The sequence below is a fragment of the Diadema antillarum genome, unplaced genomic scaffold (genome assembly GCF_040938485.1).
Source record: "Diadema antillarum isolate AM-2024a unplaced genomic scaffold, OU_Dant_1.0 seq00001136_RagTag, whole genome shotgun sequence".
Classification (NCBI taxonomy): domain Eukaryota; kingdom Metazoa; phylum Echinodermata; class Echinoidea; order Diadematoida; family Diadematidae; genus Diadema; species Diadema antillarum.
In genome coordinates this window covers 76,634-94,813 of record NW_027271948.1, presented here as the reverse complement: position 1 = coordinate 94,813, position 18,180 = coordinate 76,634, and the positions used below count along the sequence as shown (strand labels likewise).

Genomic DNA, 18,180 nt, shown 5'->3' with positions numbered 1-18,180 from the left:
GTACATAAAATACACAGAATCTTATGATGCAACGTATGGAGAATGCGTTGAACGTAGTAATTGTCATTCCAGACAGATCTGCTGTAAAACCATGCCTGAAGTGATTTAAGTATAATAACATTATTGTCTAACATATCAAAACTATAGAGGGTGAAATGAAAACTCTTGTGTTTTGAATTGATCAGATACCACCTGTTCTGCAAACATCTTTCAGTACAAAATTTTCGGATTGTGGACTAGGCTTTAGCAACAGAACCTTCTTCTTATCAGTTCAGTTCAGTTCAGTTTTTATTTCTGCTTTTCAAAATCAATACAAATCAACAAATCAACAAAATACTTACATACTTACGTTTGGATCACACATACATTTTCTTTTTTCAAGAACGAATATCATGTATAAAAGGAAGCAATAGGAAATGATAAAAATGAAATGCAGGGGACCATCATCATAAGCTAAGCTTGACGAGGAAGATGGCTACTTATGTTTAGTATCCGCCTACACAACCTACCCAGTCGGTTTTCGCATGTAGGCCTATACTCTGGGTGGGGTGATTGTATGAAAATATTGGTGGTAGACGGAGAGATCGCATATCAACTTTGATCTGCAAGCGTTTCCCCCTGTAGGAAACACTCGACGTGATTGGCGCATCCTGTAATGTGCTTGGAATTTCCGGAAAGTGATGCGCGTGGGTCGCAAATTTCGCTGGCGACGTTGGCTTTATGTACAAGCCTTCCTCAGATCTGGGGCGCAGCGAAACGGATTCGCTGTGGAGAACGTCGTGTAGAGCTGGATGCCACGCCAAGAGTCGCACGCTTGGGAGCGCTTCTCTTTCCCTCTCGGCCCTAGTGGGGCGATAGTCAATGACGTCCTGTGCACTGGCGACTGCTGCTATATGCCTATTAAAGTTTATGTCTTCTATCTCGCCTGCGGACCTTGTTTCTGCGGATTTGCAGATGACCGGAGTCGCAACCTCAAAACGCATTCTAGTTCCTGTTATAGGCCTACTTCGCGGGCTAACCCTCGGCAAATTCGAGGGGTCCATTTGCACCCTCGCCGGAGACAGTTCTGGCCTGACGCTTCGACAGCTGCTATTCCGTTGACATCTGTCGCTTTCGCTGCCGTCCTCCTTTTGACGTCCATCGTTGTCGTCAAGAGATAAACCGGAACAACCGTCTCTTTCCCTCTGGGGATCTGCTTCGTCAGCCTTAGGACCGGTGCATTCAGAGACTCCCGTAGTGCTCGCTCGACTTTGGTTTGTACGCTTATGGAGATTGTTAGAAAGGTCAAAGTCATCACTAGCTTCAAGGTCACTCGACTGATTTTTTACAGCCTTCGATGTCAAATCCATCGTTTGACCAGTGACTTTTAAGTTGTCGCGCCCTGCCTTGCCCAAGCGAAGAACGGGTGCGGATCCATAGAACCTCTTCGTTGATTGGACGAGAGGGGGCGCTGTACGACCACTGAATGCGCCATGCTCGAAACGATTAGCTCGGAGTCGCGGCACTCGCTGGTAGATCTCGGTCTCCGACAGACGGTCGAGGTCAACCTCCCTGTCGAGTTTCTCGGAGCGAACAGAAGTCTGATCGTCTCCCTGGCTCTCATCTGATATGAATTAAAAGAGAAAGACATATGTTACCGTTACTTTCTGCATGCTAATTGGGCAAAGTGCGAAAATTACAGCGTGCAACGTTGTTGGAGGTTGTGAGAAATAAATCCAACATTGTGTATAGTGACTCACAGACAAAGTAGCCGTTACCTTCTGCGCACTCCGAACTAAAGCTCTGTACAAGATACAACAGGGAGTGTCGGCGCAAGATGTAGGTTGTCTGCGACAGCCAGAAAATGTAATGAATACTGAACTTTTGAGAGCAGTCCCACACCATGTACAATACTTCAATAAGATTAGAGTTTATCGCATCAAAGAGAATGACAGACTTATCATTAATATCGGAAATAGTATAAGAAAGCGATGGGCTTTCATGTAGGCCCTATTCGCTAAATACATGCAACATGGAAGAGGACATAATGCCATACTCCCCGAATGGTTGGTACATGTACCAGAAATGATATCAGAATCATATTTTAGTCGCTTATTTTGTAGCTGCAATCTTCCCATATAAAGTCGTCGTTTCTGTGTTATATCAAAACTACAGTACAATAGTTTGATACAAATACCAGCTTATTCCTGTTCATTTAATATGAAAACAGGTAACTTTGTGAAGATTTGTGGACAGTTCAGAATTGCCTTGATTGATGTTTGAATAACCGGTGATGGCCTAGATGTGGGTTTGATGCAGACGGATTTTGGCGCTTAAAACGAATGACTGTGATGACGTGGCTTCCTGTTCATTGACTCAGAACTTTCATTATTATTTACCTGGAAATATTTGTTTGATTGACGATGAAATGAATTTGAAGTGGAAATAATGGAGTAGTTCTTTGACATCACTCTCTTTTATGTCAAACACAGTGTATATTTTGATGTAGATTATCATTCATCCAGTCAAAGCGTAAACTCCAAAATCAATATAAATCACAAAACTGGAATGGAAACTTACGTCATGCGACGTTAACAATCAGCTTCTTCTGGCGTCCTTCCAGCGGAATAATGGTCGAAACGTCGCAAGACGTAAGTTTCCATTCAGAATCATTTGGGATTTTACATCAGTGTATGTTCGTCTGTTTTTGATTGGAAAAAAAAAGTTTACGAATGACTTCATATCTTTACTTCTTATACCCTGAGCGTAATCTATGACTGCAAGAAGGTAATGATAGCTAGCAAATTACTTACCTTTTGGTTCGGTGCAGCTGCGATCGTCACGTACGGCTTTGATGTCACTGGGATGCATAAATTCTTCGCAGCCACCGGCTTTTCCGGACACGATCTCCGGGGCTAATTTCCCTAATGGTTTCTCGTAAGTTGCTGATGGCTCCCCCATAACCCGAGTCCCGTCACCGCTGTAGTGGCTCTTGACACGTTCTACCGTTGCTTTGAGATGCTCGGGACCGTAGGGTCTGGTGAGCTGTTTCTTCGTCGCCAAGACGGGCAGCGTGCAGCCCTGCTCCGATGTTGGAATACTGGAAAATGTTTTTTCGCGAACGCCCCACTTCAGGAACGGCATTGTTCAGCGATGTCGGCGAGATGCCCTTGATAAATTATTTACTTTCAGCAAACTCTGATGCAGACGAGTATTGTTCGAATCGTAGAGGTCAAGGCAGAAAACTCGTGACGTAACGATCGGGCTGGAATATCAGTGAATATCCATTTTGCCAGAATGACATCCAGTATTTTATTCCACGATTCGAGTTTTCACGAAGAAAAAAAAAAAGCGAACCGCACTCTTTGCTCTGCTTAAAGATCAACTTGATAATGGCGTATCAAATCTATAAGCGATAACATTCATGTTCCGGTCTCTGATAAAAGTACTTGTCTCCGTCCAACAAAAGACCAGTAATGTCGACCAAAATGTTGGCGCTACATTGTATGCAATGCCAACTCTGAAAGGGGGAAGCATCGCAATGCTCCTACGAACAAATTTACCGGCTGCGAGCGTACTGGCAGTGACAACACGACCTATCTCCGTTGATTGTGTGTTGATCTTTTATCCTAATGACTGTCAAGCGACAGACTAAAAGGTAGCTCTCTTTAATTCAATTAACGACTGTCATCACAGTCATAATTCACTCCGTCTTCATGGCGTATCACTTTGAATGGGACTAATTATATAATAACACTGCTTTGATCGACGTCACACTCATCTCAGAATCCCAGAATCACGGTATTGTTTAAACTCTGACCGATCTCTACCAACCAGAGGCGTGTGAATATTCACACATCCGACAACCCTAATGCATACAGCCAGTCCTGTGTAGCTAACAACTTTTAACAATGATTTTTAGCAATCTAAGAAGTCCATTGAACTGATTGGCACCTGCCCTGTGGTATAAGCGGACAGCCCCAAGACCGACAGCCAAGGGGGAACAATAGGCACCTTGCTGACCGTAGCCTGTCCTTCATGTCCGGAAACAATAAGACCGCAAGGTCAAGCACAATACGATGTGAAAGCCCCTAATGACAGATGGCCGGAGAGATTGAGCGATGGGAAGGCACTTGAACACCTTCTTGATTTCGTTAAATCCACGGCTTTTAGTGTTACCCTTACAATGTTGCCCCTTTACGATATAAGTGTGACGTGGAAGAATCTTGAATTTTGCGATGTTTTGCCGCCATTATCTTTGGGTCGCTATGGTTACTTGGCTTAAACAAGTCTTCCACAGATTAAATTCGCACCGGTAGTTTGTTTGCTTTTCCTTGTCTTTACGTTGCTTTAAATACAATTTTTGTGTGAATGTTGCGGAGATAGTAAGGCTGTAAACACTTTTCTAAGCTGTTGCGGAAAAAAAAATGTATAGAACTTACATCTCTGTTTATGATATCTGTGCTAACACATCGATATAATTTTTATTTGTTTGTTTCTGTAGTGATTCACATTACAATGTTATAGTATCACGGGATAGTGGTTAAGGCTCTGTACTTGTAAAAAGAAGGTCCAAGGTTCGGTCGTTTTCGTGTTTTCATCCTTGAACCAGATGTTATGTGCCCATTGTCCTTCTTTGAGGTCGTAGGTTAGTAAATTAATACCTGGCAATGATGGGGGAATTATGATCGCAAGGTGCTCTTGGAGATTAGGTAACGTAAACACTCATAAAGATGCTACCCTATGTAAAAAAAAAAAAATACAATAACAAACGTTATTATCATGAAAAATAGGAGCAAGCTGTGTGAAAATGGTTCACATACCAGATAACTGTAGGTATTCCATAAAGGCTGAACAGCGCCATCATGATGTCATCTCCATGATCTCTGCGCACTCGTTATCCAGTTAGTGCGTAACCAGTTGTAGTTTCTCTTTCTTTGCATACAACGTCACGTCACGTGTGCTGATGTGGATCGTGTGTGTGTATGTATGTGTGTGTGTGTGTGTGTGTGTGTGTGTGTGTGTGTGTGAGTATGTTTAGTTGTTGTTGAAGTTTCTGTCTATGAAATGGCAACGGGCACATACATAAGTACTTCACTCTTTGTCTTTTTTCTGTGTATACCCGCAGACACACATACACACACACGCACTCGCACAGACACAAACACATTCACTTATGTAATAAATAGATATCAAGAGTAAAAACAGTCGTATAAACACCGCAGGGGCCAGTTATTGGACTGACGTTTTGGTCAAAGACCTTTATCAAAGTCTTTGATAAAGGACCTGTGGTGTGGTTATACGACTGCTTTAACTCTTGATATATATATATAGATATATATATATATATATATATATATATATAGATTATATTTATATATACATACATGCCATATCCCTGTTTGTTATACAATATCATTCAAAGCTCACAAGAGAAAATGTAAGTAATGATTGTAGAAACTGATGTAACAATTATGTGTAATTATAAAGACAATTAAAACGATACAAACAATGACGTTTGGAAATATTTGCTATGAAAAAAAGTTCCCGAATAAAATAGTAAAATGTGTTTCAAGTGTGTGTTCCTACATGAGCTGTACGTTAGATGAAATAACATACCCAGCCGCAGCTCCACCCCCCTCAAAAAAAAAAAAAAAAAATGATGTATACTTTGAAAACATGAAATATTTCGGCATACCTATCGAGTACTTAGAACTAAACACCTTTCTTAAGTTAGTTAAGAGAAACGACTCGACTACATTAACACAACTACATGTAAATAAATCAGTATAAACGAATCACATTTAATGATTCATAAGCATACAAATGATTATACAATCATAATAATTATGTAAGCATACAAAATGCATTGTACGTTAAATAAACGTCATAAAATGCATTCATGTAGAATAGGCAAGCTCTTCTTTTACACTGGGGCCGTATATAGAGAAAGCTGAGACATTTCGAATTTGTCTGTATACTGAAACACTTGTTATCCGGTTTTTATCGTACTTTGAGTTTGAGACTCGATAGTTATTGCTTTCTTACACGGTATTGGTGAAAACTGCATCCGGACGACTTTATGTGCATGCCATTTCATTCTGACATTGTTCCCATATTCAACGTATACGTTTAAAATTGAAATGATACAAGTTTCATTGGATTCGAGCATAAAGTAGTAAAATGTTCGAGTGAATCATTCCCACATGTTTTCAAATAACAGTGATACTTTGCAGCCACATACTTAGTATATGAAATCATATAAGGTAATGACGTCACAACTTTACAACTCTTCCATTTGTTTGTGCATAAGTATTCTCATCAAAATTAAGGACATAGTATGATTTTGTAGCTGCAATGTAGGGATGAAATGTTTTAAGTGTTTCTGCTTAGATCCTCGTAAAAACAATAAAATAAAGGCAGTAAAGAATTGTGTGCAGGTCATGGTAAACACAATCATGAAGCGACTACATCATCCCTCCTTTAACTTGTACGTTATGTGGTTTCGACCAGGGCGACAAAACATATTAAAAAAGTAAATTCAGGGAGTGAAAAAGCATGGCAGCCAAATCATTATGAAAAATGGGATCGTCTTTTCCTTGACATGCCATGTTGGCTTCACTTTTATTTTGATTTCTTTCTTCTTCTTCTTCTTTTTTTTTTTTTTGGGGGGGGGGGGGGGTAAGACAGCTAGGATTATTTGAATAGGAAACTACTGAACTGATCACCTGAAAATTACTTGAAAAAAAAGTGATTTTTACCGAAATCTGAGATACAAGATGTTTCATCCAAGGCGCGCAATATCAGTCTTCTGTGAAAGCATGTGGATCTTGAAGAATACGTTTGATAATTTCGATAAAGCGTTGTGAATAAAACTTCTATACTTCTGTTCTTCCAGTTTAATTCTACTTATCTAACCAAATCACCTTGAACATTGAGTGGAATTTCACGTTAATCCTTTTCGTGCCTTCAAGGTTGATTGCCATAGAAAGACCCATAACATTCTTACACATTGTCCAAAGTCCCCGGCACAGAAAGAGTTAACCATCAACCATTACACACGACTGTGGTGATATTTCTAAACACAGGCAAGTATTTCAAATCACTGTTGGCATGAGTGCAATAATTGTGATGATTATGAGAAAATGAGAAGATGAAAATGTTATTTATGATATTTCTTTTCAGAAAGGATGCAAACTGCTCTCCAGAATTTATAGGCTGAAAAGAAAGCGACCTGTAGAAAGGCTATATAATAGTGAAAAAAGCGGTATAAGTAGAAGTAGAATTAGAAGTACAGGTAAACATGTTCAAGATAATAGTGATACTACCATCATTACCATCATTATTGTCAACATTACAAGAAGTGCAGAAGTAGATACTTGATTGTAATATTCAGAGCAATGTTAGCATTATTTGGCAAATGATTACGAAGTACTCTCAAACGGATCCTTCGTAAAATTGTTACGCCACAGGTCATGGTATTATAACGTAGCAAGTTTGCGTTTACATGGCCGACTGGGGTGCTTCACCATATATTATATTCAGTCGCATTATAGATTATCAAAATCAAAAATCAAAAGCATGATCCTTGTCACACCAAGTAATGCAAGAGTGCTGTGATCAAACCCTTGTCAAGGAATTCCACAAAGCTTTTAGAAAGATGATGCCTTCTAATCAAAATATCGGCTTACAAAAAAGTGATTATATGCTGCATAAATTACAATTGTGTCATCGTGTTCACACACACTTCAAATCGTGTTGTTTTCACAAATTCAGTAATATGTTGTAGTTATTGTATTTATCACTTTGGGGTTTTAACATAAAAGACACATCTTCATTTATTTATCGTGATGATAATTCTCACAAAATGAAAAAAAATCAGCCTATGTTTATATATTTAACACTTAAGGGTTTAAAGTAAAAAAAAAACAACAACTGTGTATCTTCATTAACTTATCGTGATGATAATTCTCACAAAATAAAGACGAGAAAATAATAATCGACTGCGACAATTTCATGATTATCCGTTCTCATTTTCAGTCTGTTATCAAACAGAAAGCTACATCCTAGTGTCCAGATTAAGATAATCAATCAAAGGACAATATCAGGTCAAAAAAGTTGCTAAAGAAATGTTTACAACTTTAACTTTTACAAGGACTAGAAAGTTGTATTCTAGTGAATTGGCAATATCGACTTGTCCTGAATAAGTAGCAGTGGTGGTGAAGTGGTATGTGCCATCAATTTTGTTGTAATATTGGAAATTTCATGAATCGAATTCCGAAATAATATTTCATCAAAAATCCGAGTAAAATCTTTCAACAGGATAGAACCCATAGTCTTTCCTGAGAAAATGTGTTGGACTGTTTGGTGGACAAATTTCTCCAAAGGCAGATGGCGTATAGACGTTGCAGAGCGGACAGTCGACACTGTGTGACGGGACGATGACGGGTGCTAAGCGAGATGGGCTGCCGTAGACGAACACGGTGTTGGGTGTTTTGAAACGATTGTCTGGCCATATAACATGGGGATGGGGCGGTTGTAGTTTCTTCATCACGCTTTCGGTGATGTTCTCCCTCAGCTCAAGGTTCTTGTTCGACAATGACCCGTTCATGTCTTTGATCACCGCGCTACTATGCTTGAAGATATCAAGCTTTCTCTTCGCCGAATGCGTCGGACGATCTCCCTCGTCGTTGCTTAGTGCCCCCTCCGATAGTTCCGGCGTCGAAATTTCGCTTCTTGATTGGCAGCAATCATCGCGGTCCTTGGCCGATGTCGTTGGTCTGGTCAACAGACCACTGACCTCCGCACAGTAGCCTCTCTCCTCACCTTCCCATGGGACTCGCTCTTCGCTATCGCCGGACTCCTGATCATTCTTCTCGCCTTCCATTCGCGCCAAGATGACGTCTTCCAAAGCTGCCGTGCTCAAATCCTCGTCAGTTTTTGTCCTTTTCTCATCAACCTGCGGCAGACGGCGGAAGGCAGATTTACACTGCCTCGCGGCGAGTTCTTCCTCGTCACAGGCCCACTTCTCCTTGATGGGAGATTTTGTGTGTTGCCTGTCCGAATCCTCGTCACTGCAGTTCGAGGCAGTGCTAGAACCACCTGTTACACTCCCTTTCCCCTTGATCATTCCCTCTGTGTCACCCCAGCACACCGAGTCCACTTTCGAGGCGGTGCATCTCTGCCTCCTCTCAACTTTGGCGCTCTTTCTTTGTAGTACTGAAGCCGTCAGCGACCGTTTGTGTTTCTGTATATTTTTCACCAAATCCACCCTGCTATATCCGGTTCCTCCTGTCCTCCGAAAACCACCTGTCTTTGCTCTTTCCTTCACTGACCCTTTCTCGTCCCCCTTCCCCCTCTCTCCCTCTTTACTCTTTACGTCACCATTAACTTTCTGCTTTTCTCTATCCCCCTTCTTCGATGGGGAGGCGGATACTGGTGGCACTGTTTTTTGACGAGTTTTCGTAATTTTCGGCAACTGGAGTTCGTCCTCGAGAGCTGGCATAGTCTGCGCCATCTTTGGCGGTGTGATGATGCCCGCATCTTTCCTGACTTGCTCCAACTCTTCGTTTGCCGACATCGTAAGCCGCATGAGCTGTTTTTCGCTCATGCTGCCGAGCGGTCGAAACTCGGCCCGTCGATCTCGATGACGACTGTGATTGGAATGATGACGGAGCTGTCGGCAGCTCTCCTCCTCGTCCGACTGTTCCGGGGCGACCACGCATCGGCGCCCTATCGACGTCGACGACGGAAGCCGAAACTGCTTCTTCCAACTCACATGGTTGACGGTTCGCTCCGCCGTCGACAGCGGGATGCGAATCGGCTTACAGAAAGGGTTGGTTGCCAACAGCGTCGCCGGCATTATTTCCATCTTGGATATCGCACACGGAAAAATCCAGCTCTTTAGCTCAGTAACACGTCTTCATACAGCATCAGTCTTTCTCAGAAACCAGGCATGGCAACACCTCATGCGATACAATCGATAGACATATTGTCTAGCCTCTCAAGGTCAATTTGAAGTTAGCCGAGCTCCTTTTCTTTCTCTAGTCTCTGTTCATCGATCCTCAGTAATCTGCAAGAGATGAAAACAAGTAAATAACTCATGAAACAATCGCCTGATTTCCGTTGAAATTTCATGTAATTAGTGAACATCAATCATAATGTTTATAACATTTTTATGTAAATGTACACAATCATAAACGCCGGATAGATTTACACAAAGTAATGCAACATAACAAGAAGGTTTTACAAGTACTAATAGCCATTTCAGTCATCTGACGCTTCATTTTATTAAGAGTATTCAACTAAAATACTAGTATATCCTCTTTTTATCTACTTGTATGAGATCAGTAAACTTGACGAACAACAGAACAACAGTGGAATGTTAAAAAAAGAGACTTATGCGTAGGACGTACTAAATGAAGGTCGCGAAACATATCAAAAAGTTACTTTTATTTCTATCATGAACATGTTGAAACCCTGTTTGCCCATTCAACTTTGATGAACTTCTTTGATACAAGATGACATGAATGCTAATTCTATGTTTCAAGACTTATATGAATACTTACATACTTGTATGAATTATCATATTATGTTGTTCTCAATGTATCTGTTTCATGCTTTCTGTGGCTTTTGTGGGGATTGTGATTTCTTTTGACATACATCATCATTATGAGGCGTTGTAAAATCATGCACTGAAATGAAATGAAGTGGACTGACATAACAGCTGGTCACTGCGAATCATGAATGATGACATTATTACGATTGATGCGATTCGGAAGCTGAAATGGTACGGACATTTTTTTTTTGTAAAGTTTAAGGCACGTTGTTGACAAGGCAGAAACCGAATCTCTCTGAGATTTGATGCGAGGAAGATATTGCTTCGATGATTGCTTTCAAAAATGGTAACTCCTCCACAAGAATCACGAATGTGGTTTGGAGACGATACCATCAGGGATGGTTGTTTTCCATTTCCCTTTCAAATATCATTTGTTTTGGTAACAGAAATAAATCAATGTTTTGTTTGAGGTTCGCACGGTATTCTCATTCGAAATAATCATTTCTTTCCACTATCCTTTTTACTTTGTTTGATGGCAGTTTCTGCTTCTTTGTCATTCAGTTCAATTCAATTCAATATTTTTATCTCATTTTTCGACAAGAACATATGAAAAAAAAATCACTTTCTTGTAACAGAAAATAAGGTGCGTAAAACTATGTAGGATGAAACGAATGTTCAGTGATTGTAGCACTGTACGATACTTATATATTACCATAAAACTCAAGTGATTAAAAGGAAGGAAAAAATGTGCATAATTCGAAAAATGGAGGGACCCACTAAAAAGACAAAGCTTGTAAGATGTGGGTCCCTCAGAAGAAAAACATCATTTGAAAGGAAAGAAAAAGTCTGGTCATTATCTTAGAAGGAAAGCAATAACATGAAACATGACATGCTGAATGACTTGAACTATTCACTTGTATTCACTTTTTCACTTGTATTTTAGAGAGATGTGGAATATAGGAAACATTCTTGAAAGAGAACAGCAACGACAATCTACAGTAATTACCAATGGCGTTTACAGACGTAGTCGGTCATTTCTTGTTAAAGCCAGGTTTTATGAGATCTTTAAAGACATCGCTTCACTGGGCCATAACTAATCGTCCATGGCGAAGTGTCACCCACCAAGACGACAAGAGAACTCATACCCACACTACAGAACACCTGCATTTTCTCTGAAGAGTGTCACCTTCCTAAAGCCTACAGGCTTTTACAGGGCGATGTCTTCACCGCCTGCTTTTGACCTAATCGCACCCTTGTATAATAATGAGAGCTCTTACGTTGTGGTATCATCTGATGAAGGACATATTATTCGACATGCCGAAAGTTGGTATTAATCAGGATAAGGGGCTTATTTAACCTGCATAAATTCACATAATATCACATGAAGGCCATATTCCACCTGCATAAAGATCATAATGATGAAGCCTATAAGTCTATGCACGCGTCAAAGACGACGCTTCATAGGATCTTTCCTAACTTCATAACTTTCACGTATACGCACCTTTTTGGCGGCTGCGCATGGTAAAAAGAAAATTATTTACTCAAAAGAGCCAATACAATGTGATTTCGTAACAGCCGAGCATTTTATGCTATATGAAGATGATTTATAGCAAGAGAGAATGGTATCAGTTACAAAATCAGTAAACTTTACAAGAAAGTCCGATAAAATTAAGGATAAACACAAATAATATGGGCATGACGTGCATTTCTGCTGGAGAATATGAATGGTTTGGTTTGATTGAACTGATGTATGTCTTGCATGCATGTCGGGTGTCCAGAGTGAACACTGGACTAAACAACAATGTGTATTTGGGTTGCAGGTAAAGGAAACACTTACCTCATGGCGTGTTTCTAAGCTGCTTGACCTCTTTATACCTACTTTTGATTGTCTTGAGAATTTGTAGATCATTTTTTCGATAAAATATTTAAAGACATTTCAGCATGATCACAGATTGTCAATCCTCGATCTTGACTTGGATCGAAAAGATTTGTAACCATAATGACAATGTCATCTCGTACTTATACACTTGGAACTAAGGAATTTCTATATACATATAATGCATATTCTAGAATAGATCAGTATATTTCAGGCAAATCCTTACCTCAGTACGTTGTCATCTCATCAATGGGATGATTCTTTGCTACTGTGAATCAGTCGAAACTTGAGGACAATTTCTGCCATCTCGAATTGTATTTGTGTCTTCACACTTTTGATCAGCCCTCTCATATCTAAAAGTCCGCGGCCATGTTTTACACTGACATGTACGAATGATGTCTTAAAACGTGCCTCACACAGGGCGAAACGCCTCTCCAATGTCCAAAGTCGTTATAGCTGTCATAATTTTCAAACCGTGTATAGATCACCAAACGATAAGCCGTATCATTTCTAAGACTTAAAAATGTCTGGAAAGGAGCCAAAAATGTGAAATATTTGACTTTCTTAAACTTGCAAGAGCACGGGGTCAGCGGCATCCACCACTAGCGGGTTCTTCGCAGGCGAGCAATGCTCTCTTGTCGTAACCAAAGCAATGCGCACGGCGAACACCGTTTTACATCTACGGGACCGTGTTTTCGCACTGTCCTGCTGAAAACGCATGAAAGGGAAATCGATGGGTTACAAACGCAGATTCTATGCTCCCTATCTCCATACGTTTTATTGTCCTCGAACGTTGAATCGATTTCTGCCGACCCTTTCAGATGAGTAACTATATTGCCCCGGCTTCGTTGTTTACTTCCTTTCTTCCTCTGAGATAATGCTAACAACGCATTTGGGCCCCAATAATCGTCAAATCAAAACTTGTTACGCTCTGTTTGAATACACGGACCCCGCTTGACGTAAGGACCAAACAATAACATTATTCATTTCGATATGGAGCGCGAGAATAAATATTTGTTTCCTCAACACAGATATCTAATGGTTTAATCTAATACTACCAGAAACTACCTAATCTCCGATAATTACATTGTGTGATTAGGCCAGTGACGTTACCTGCTGCTAAGAGCTCGTCATGTATTAAACAACAGCAACAGATTATTAATTTTAGTATACCAGAGCGTAGTAGAGCAACGTGTGATTTGACAGTACACAGTGCATTATTTTGATCGTAGTGATGATAATGATATTGACTGGCTTGATGTTAAAACATCTTTATGAGTAATCAATTTTCGCACTTAGATTGTAACTCGAGGTCGTCTCTGTCATTGACTTAATTATGGAATTTGGGGGAAAGAAAGAGGAAGAAAGAGAGAGCGAGAGTGGGAAAAGGAGAGAAGAGAGTTGGGGAGAAAGAAAAGAAAACGTCCACATAAGAACTGAGTGGTAGAACACGAATGCGAAATGTTCGTATTTGTCATATAGTTTACTATCATATATCAACATGACACTGCAGACATGCTAAAAATGCTAGCAATGATATTGATTTGTAAAAGTGAAAGTGAGTGTACTTTGGAGCTTGCTTCAGAGACACGGTAGTATAATTTGAACAAACAGTTGCCCAACAAACTATATCAACCTGCATTTATTTTCATTTCGTAGCTTTTCTATATTATTGGTTTGATGGAACACAACTCTGACTGACAAGCGAACTTTGTCTTATACCATCTTCGATACAACGTTGGAGAAAATATCTGAAACCGGGTTTCTCAGTACTAGCAAAGTATTTTGACATTGCTTTTTGTTTCAAAAGTATCCTAATACCACCAAGCATCCATCCATGACAAACATGATGCGATTTGAACTATTACGAATCAATATTAAAAGGAACGATCACAGGAGCGATACGAACGAAAGTTATACTGATGTCAGGATGTGAGTCACACAAAATGTGTAGATATCCAATATTTTTTTTTTGTTCCGAATGCTAGTGATTAACCAAAATACACGATCTTCGGCTCTTGACCACGGGACTATCATGCGCTTGCGTAGTACTCCTCTTATGTTCTGTATCAGGATGCAAACTTTATTGCTATTTTTTTTCAGAGCCTGCTGAATACTTTGACATCATACGCTGCTACGTTATCATTCAAAAACATAATCTTTATCTTTATTATTTTACACGCGTGCACAGTCACATCCACATACTCAAAAGAAACTTCGTCTCCAGGTACGCAGACTAAGTGGCAAATAACGAGAGAGAATAACGCTATGAGCATGGCAGCTGTGACAGATAACGTTTTCAGATATTTCCATGAGATGCAGTGACATTAAAATCATTAAAGCTTCTTCGTCATCAATCAAAATTTGATGCTATTTTAGCTGATTGGATTGTTTGCGTGTCATTACTGTTTTTTCAAACATCTCTCTCGCTCGTCCGGCCTTCTCATAAGATAAACTATCGACGGAATTGTGTAGGAAATATCTAGAAATATGTGACTACAAATACAAATAACTGGCTACCTGGAATTGAACAGAAGACATGGATGAATCGGTCTATTGTCTGTTTCAGTTTTTTCTTTTATCAATTAATTAATTAATCAATATTTTGTTTCAACACGGGCATTTGCTTAACCACAAGGCTGTTCTTCTACAAGTTCGTATATCTTTAAAAACAATTACATGACATGGTCCAGAAGGAACAAAAACCAACTTGAAATATACAATAAAAGCACAAACAACAACGAAAAACAACATCTAAATGTGAGATTACAGACTAATCCTATTAGCAGCAAATTAATCATGATAAAAGGACAGTATGGAATTCATCATTGAAGAACTGCAATAGTTTAGCTCATAGATATTTCATATTTCTTGCACGAAAACACTAGACTTAAATTGGGCATTGTCTTTCTTGCTTTGTGTAATAAGAATTTTGTCAGGCACAAACTCATTGAAAAGGGGTGAACTTCTGAATAGAAATTTGCGAAATAGACTATGAAGGTGAATACAAGTCATATGAAATCCCTAGAGAGCGATATCATTATTAGAAAGATAAATAGGATATTAATTAAAGTAGAGTTTATTAGTTGTTGCGATTGCCAAAGTGCTGTGTTTGAGAAACCTGACACATGCATGCAAAGACGTACCAAGTAACACTGTCAGTGACCATTGTTTTTCGAACTTGTCCCAAAGGAAGGGAAGAATTTATTGATAATGCCGACATTCAATTGATCTACTGTTGTGACCCCCGCGGTGCTATATTGTTCTCGGCGAGGATAAAGTGGTTAATCAAGGTTAAACACGTGGTGTCCTATTCAAGACCTCATTAAAGTTGCATCGATATCAGACGATATGAAAAAGGGCGCCGCTTACGCTCCTGACAGAGTCACGTTGACCTCTTGCCGCCACTTCGCACTTATTGTTTCGGACCTCAGCACTATACCAAGGAGGTGAGCCTCCCTGCATGGTGCTACCATGGACCTAAGGTCCATGGTGCTACCGATCAGATCGACATATATCCTGTCCACCCCCATCTCTCTTGTTCTTTTTTCTTCCCCCTCCCGCCGTTTTGAAGCATTAATTGTTACAATTTTTTTCAAAGTTTATTTCATTTTTCGACAAAACATATACGTTACACTTCTTTTGACAACAGAGAATAAGGTAAACAGAACATTATGTATCGAAAAGAATATAAAACAATTGAGGAGGACCACATAGTAATTATACATTGTAGTGAAAAAAAAACAGAAGTGATCGAAATATAGTACATGTATAACTTTGCTTAAAGTGCGAAAAATGGAGAGACTCACTAAAAAGACAGAGCTTGTAGAATGTGGGCCCCTCTGGAATAATAACATCAATGGAAAAATTAATTAAAGCATTATAAATACAATAGGAGAGGAAAAAAGAGGAAGAAGTCTGGAAGCCCAATGAGAACTAGAATCACAGATAAATACACTTACTATTACAGACGTGAACAACATAGGACAAGACTAGACAACAAAACAACTGCTGGAGAAAAGGCTGTACGGGACAAAACGGGATGGACAAGACTAACAGACGCGAAAAAACATGAAACAAGACTAGACAGCAAAACAACTACTGAAGAAAAGGCTGTACGGGACAAAACGGAATGGAAACGATGAACAAATAGAGGACAAAATAGCAAACGAAAATGCACAACAGAGACAGCGATCTTCGACAGAAGCGTATCAAGGGAAACAGAAAAATGGTTGTGGAGGGGAAAAAAGTGATTGTAGCGTCTGAAAGGAGAAAAGCAAGGAAATGAAGGGACGTGAGAACAGGAATAAGACAGACATTCATGTCTTTGACTCTTTTGGCGAAAGCGTAGATAGCAGCAGACATCCAAAAGATTAGAATTTATTCTTCAAAGAGGAAAAAGTAAGTCTGTATGTGAGAAAGAGGGCCAAATGGCTAGTTGAGTCCTGGAAAGTCATGCGACTGCAATAGAAAGGACTTCAGTCTCCTCTTGAAAGAATGTATGGATGGGGCGTTTTTTATATCATGATTCAGAGAATTCCAATAATTTGGGCCGGTATAAATAAGTGTATTTTTAGCAAGAATCGTGCGTAAGAGGGGTAAGTGAAATTCATTAGAACGCCTAGTGGGATATTCATGAAATGATTGGTTTTTTAGGAACATGGAATTAAAAATAGACGGAACAATCTGAGGATACACATTAATTTACATCATGCAGGCTTCATGAAAAATGCGCATGTTTATTTTGAACGTTAAAGAAAGTAAATAAGGAAAATTGCTCTTAAATTCATAATCAACCACGAGTAAACACAAATTATTCACGGTGAACAAGAAACGTCACTGTCCAACAGGAATTATAAGGCATGACTCTGAATCGGGTTTATTTGGAAACTGTGGGTAGGTTAGAAGTAGTGCATTCATTGTAATATATCTTTCAACGCGAGAAGATATTGAAAGTTTCTATCAGTCTTTCTTACTTAGTGTTATCAATGACATTTTTCATACCATTTGTCGAGCTGAAACGTTTGCATTGGGCAGGATTGGTGAAATCTCAACTTTTAAGGTTGGGTGAGAGCAACTCGTTCCTGCATATATTTTGCTTTTACCTTATGCATAGTAATACACGTCACAACAAAATATTTAAGAAATTGCCTTGTGCTCCTTGATCCACGTACCAGAGAAATCTATGGAGTATACGGAAAATTAATATAATGGAAGATGCAATGACATTAGGCAGGTGATCAGAGGAATTTGACTACTTCGTATTTGACAACAGATAAAAAGCCAAAACGGTACCGTCTGCATGCATACACCCCAGCAGTAATTACGTTGGTCGTGTGCAGTTGAGATAAAAATTCGCTCTATTTTTTTTCCCAGAATTGTACTTCTGCATGTTGAATTCAATGTCAGGGTTTATACTCTTCCTAAATAATTGCTCAGAAATATTCTGTAACAATTTACGTCAAAGATACTGTCAAAGGGAACTCATCTGATATGGCGCTACAGCAGGGACGGATCCAGGAATTCCGTAAAGAGGGGGCGCCTTTACAAAATTAAAGGGGATGGGCGCACGCATCCCATCCCAATTTCTTTCTATTTATTTCTTCTGTTTTAACCCCCCCCCCCCCCAAAAAAAAGGGGGGGGGGGACGCGCGTCAGGCGCGCCCCCGCATGGATCCGCCAATGTGCTACAGTCACACAATCGCCCTTGTATGCTTTGCTGACGCGAATAAGCAGTTACAGCAGATTAAACTAAACTAAACGTCAC

The 18,180-nt window shown here is 39.7% G+C and overlaps 1 protein-coding gene across 1 annotated transcript; it reads right to left on the bottom strand.

Moving 5' to 3' along the window:
• Positions 1 to 485: 485 nt before the first annotated feature.
• On the bottom strand, positions 486 to 3,123 carry LOC139744087 (uncharacterized). Its single transcript, XM_071654544.1, has 2 exons — positions 2,793 to 3,123; positions 486 to 1,603 (listed from the first exon to the last, which is right to left on the bottom strand). Exons 1-2 carry the CDS (start codon positions 3,121 to 3,123, stop codon positions 486 to 488), a joined length of 1,449 nt encoding a protein of 482 aa, XP_071510645.1.
• Positions 3,124 to 18,180: the final 15,057 nt, after the last annotated feature.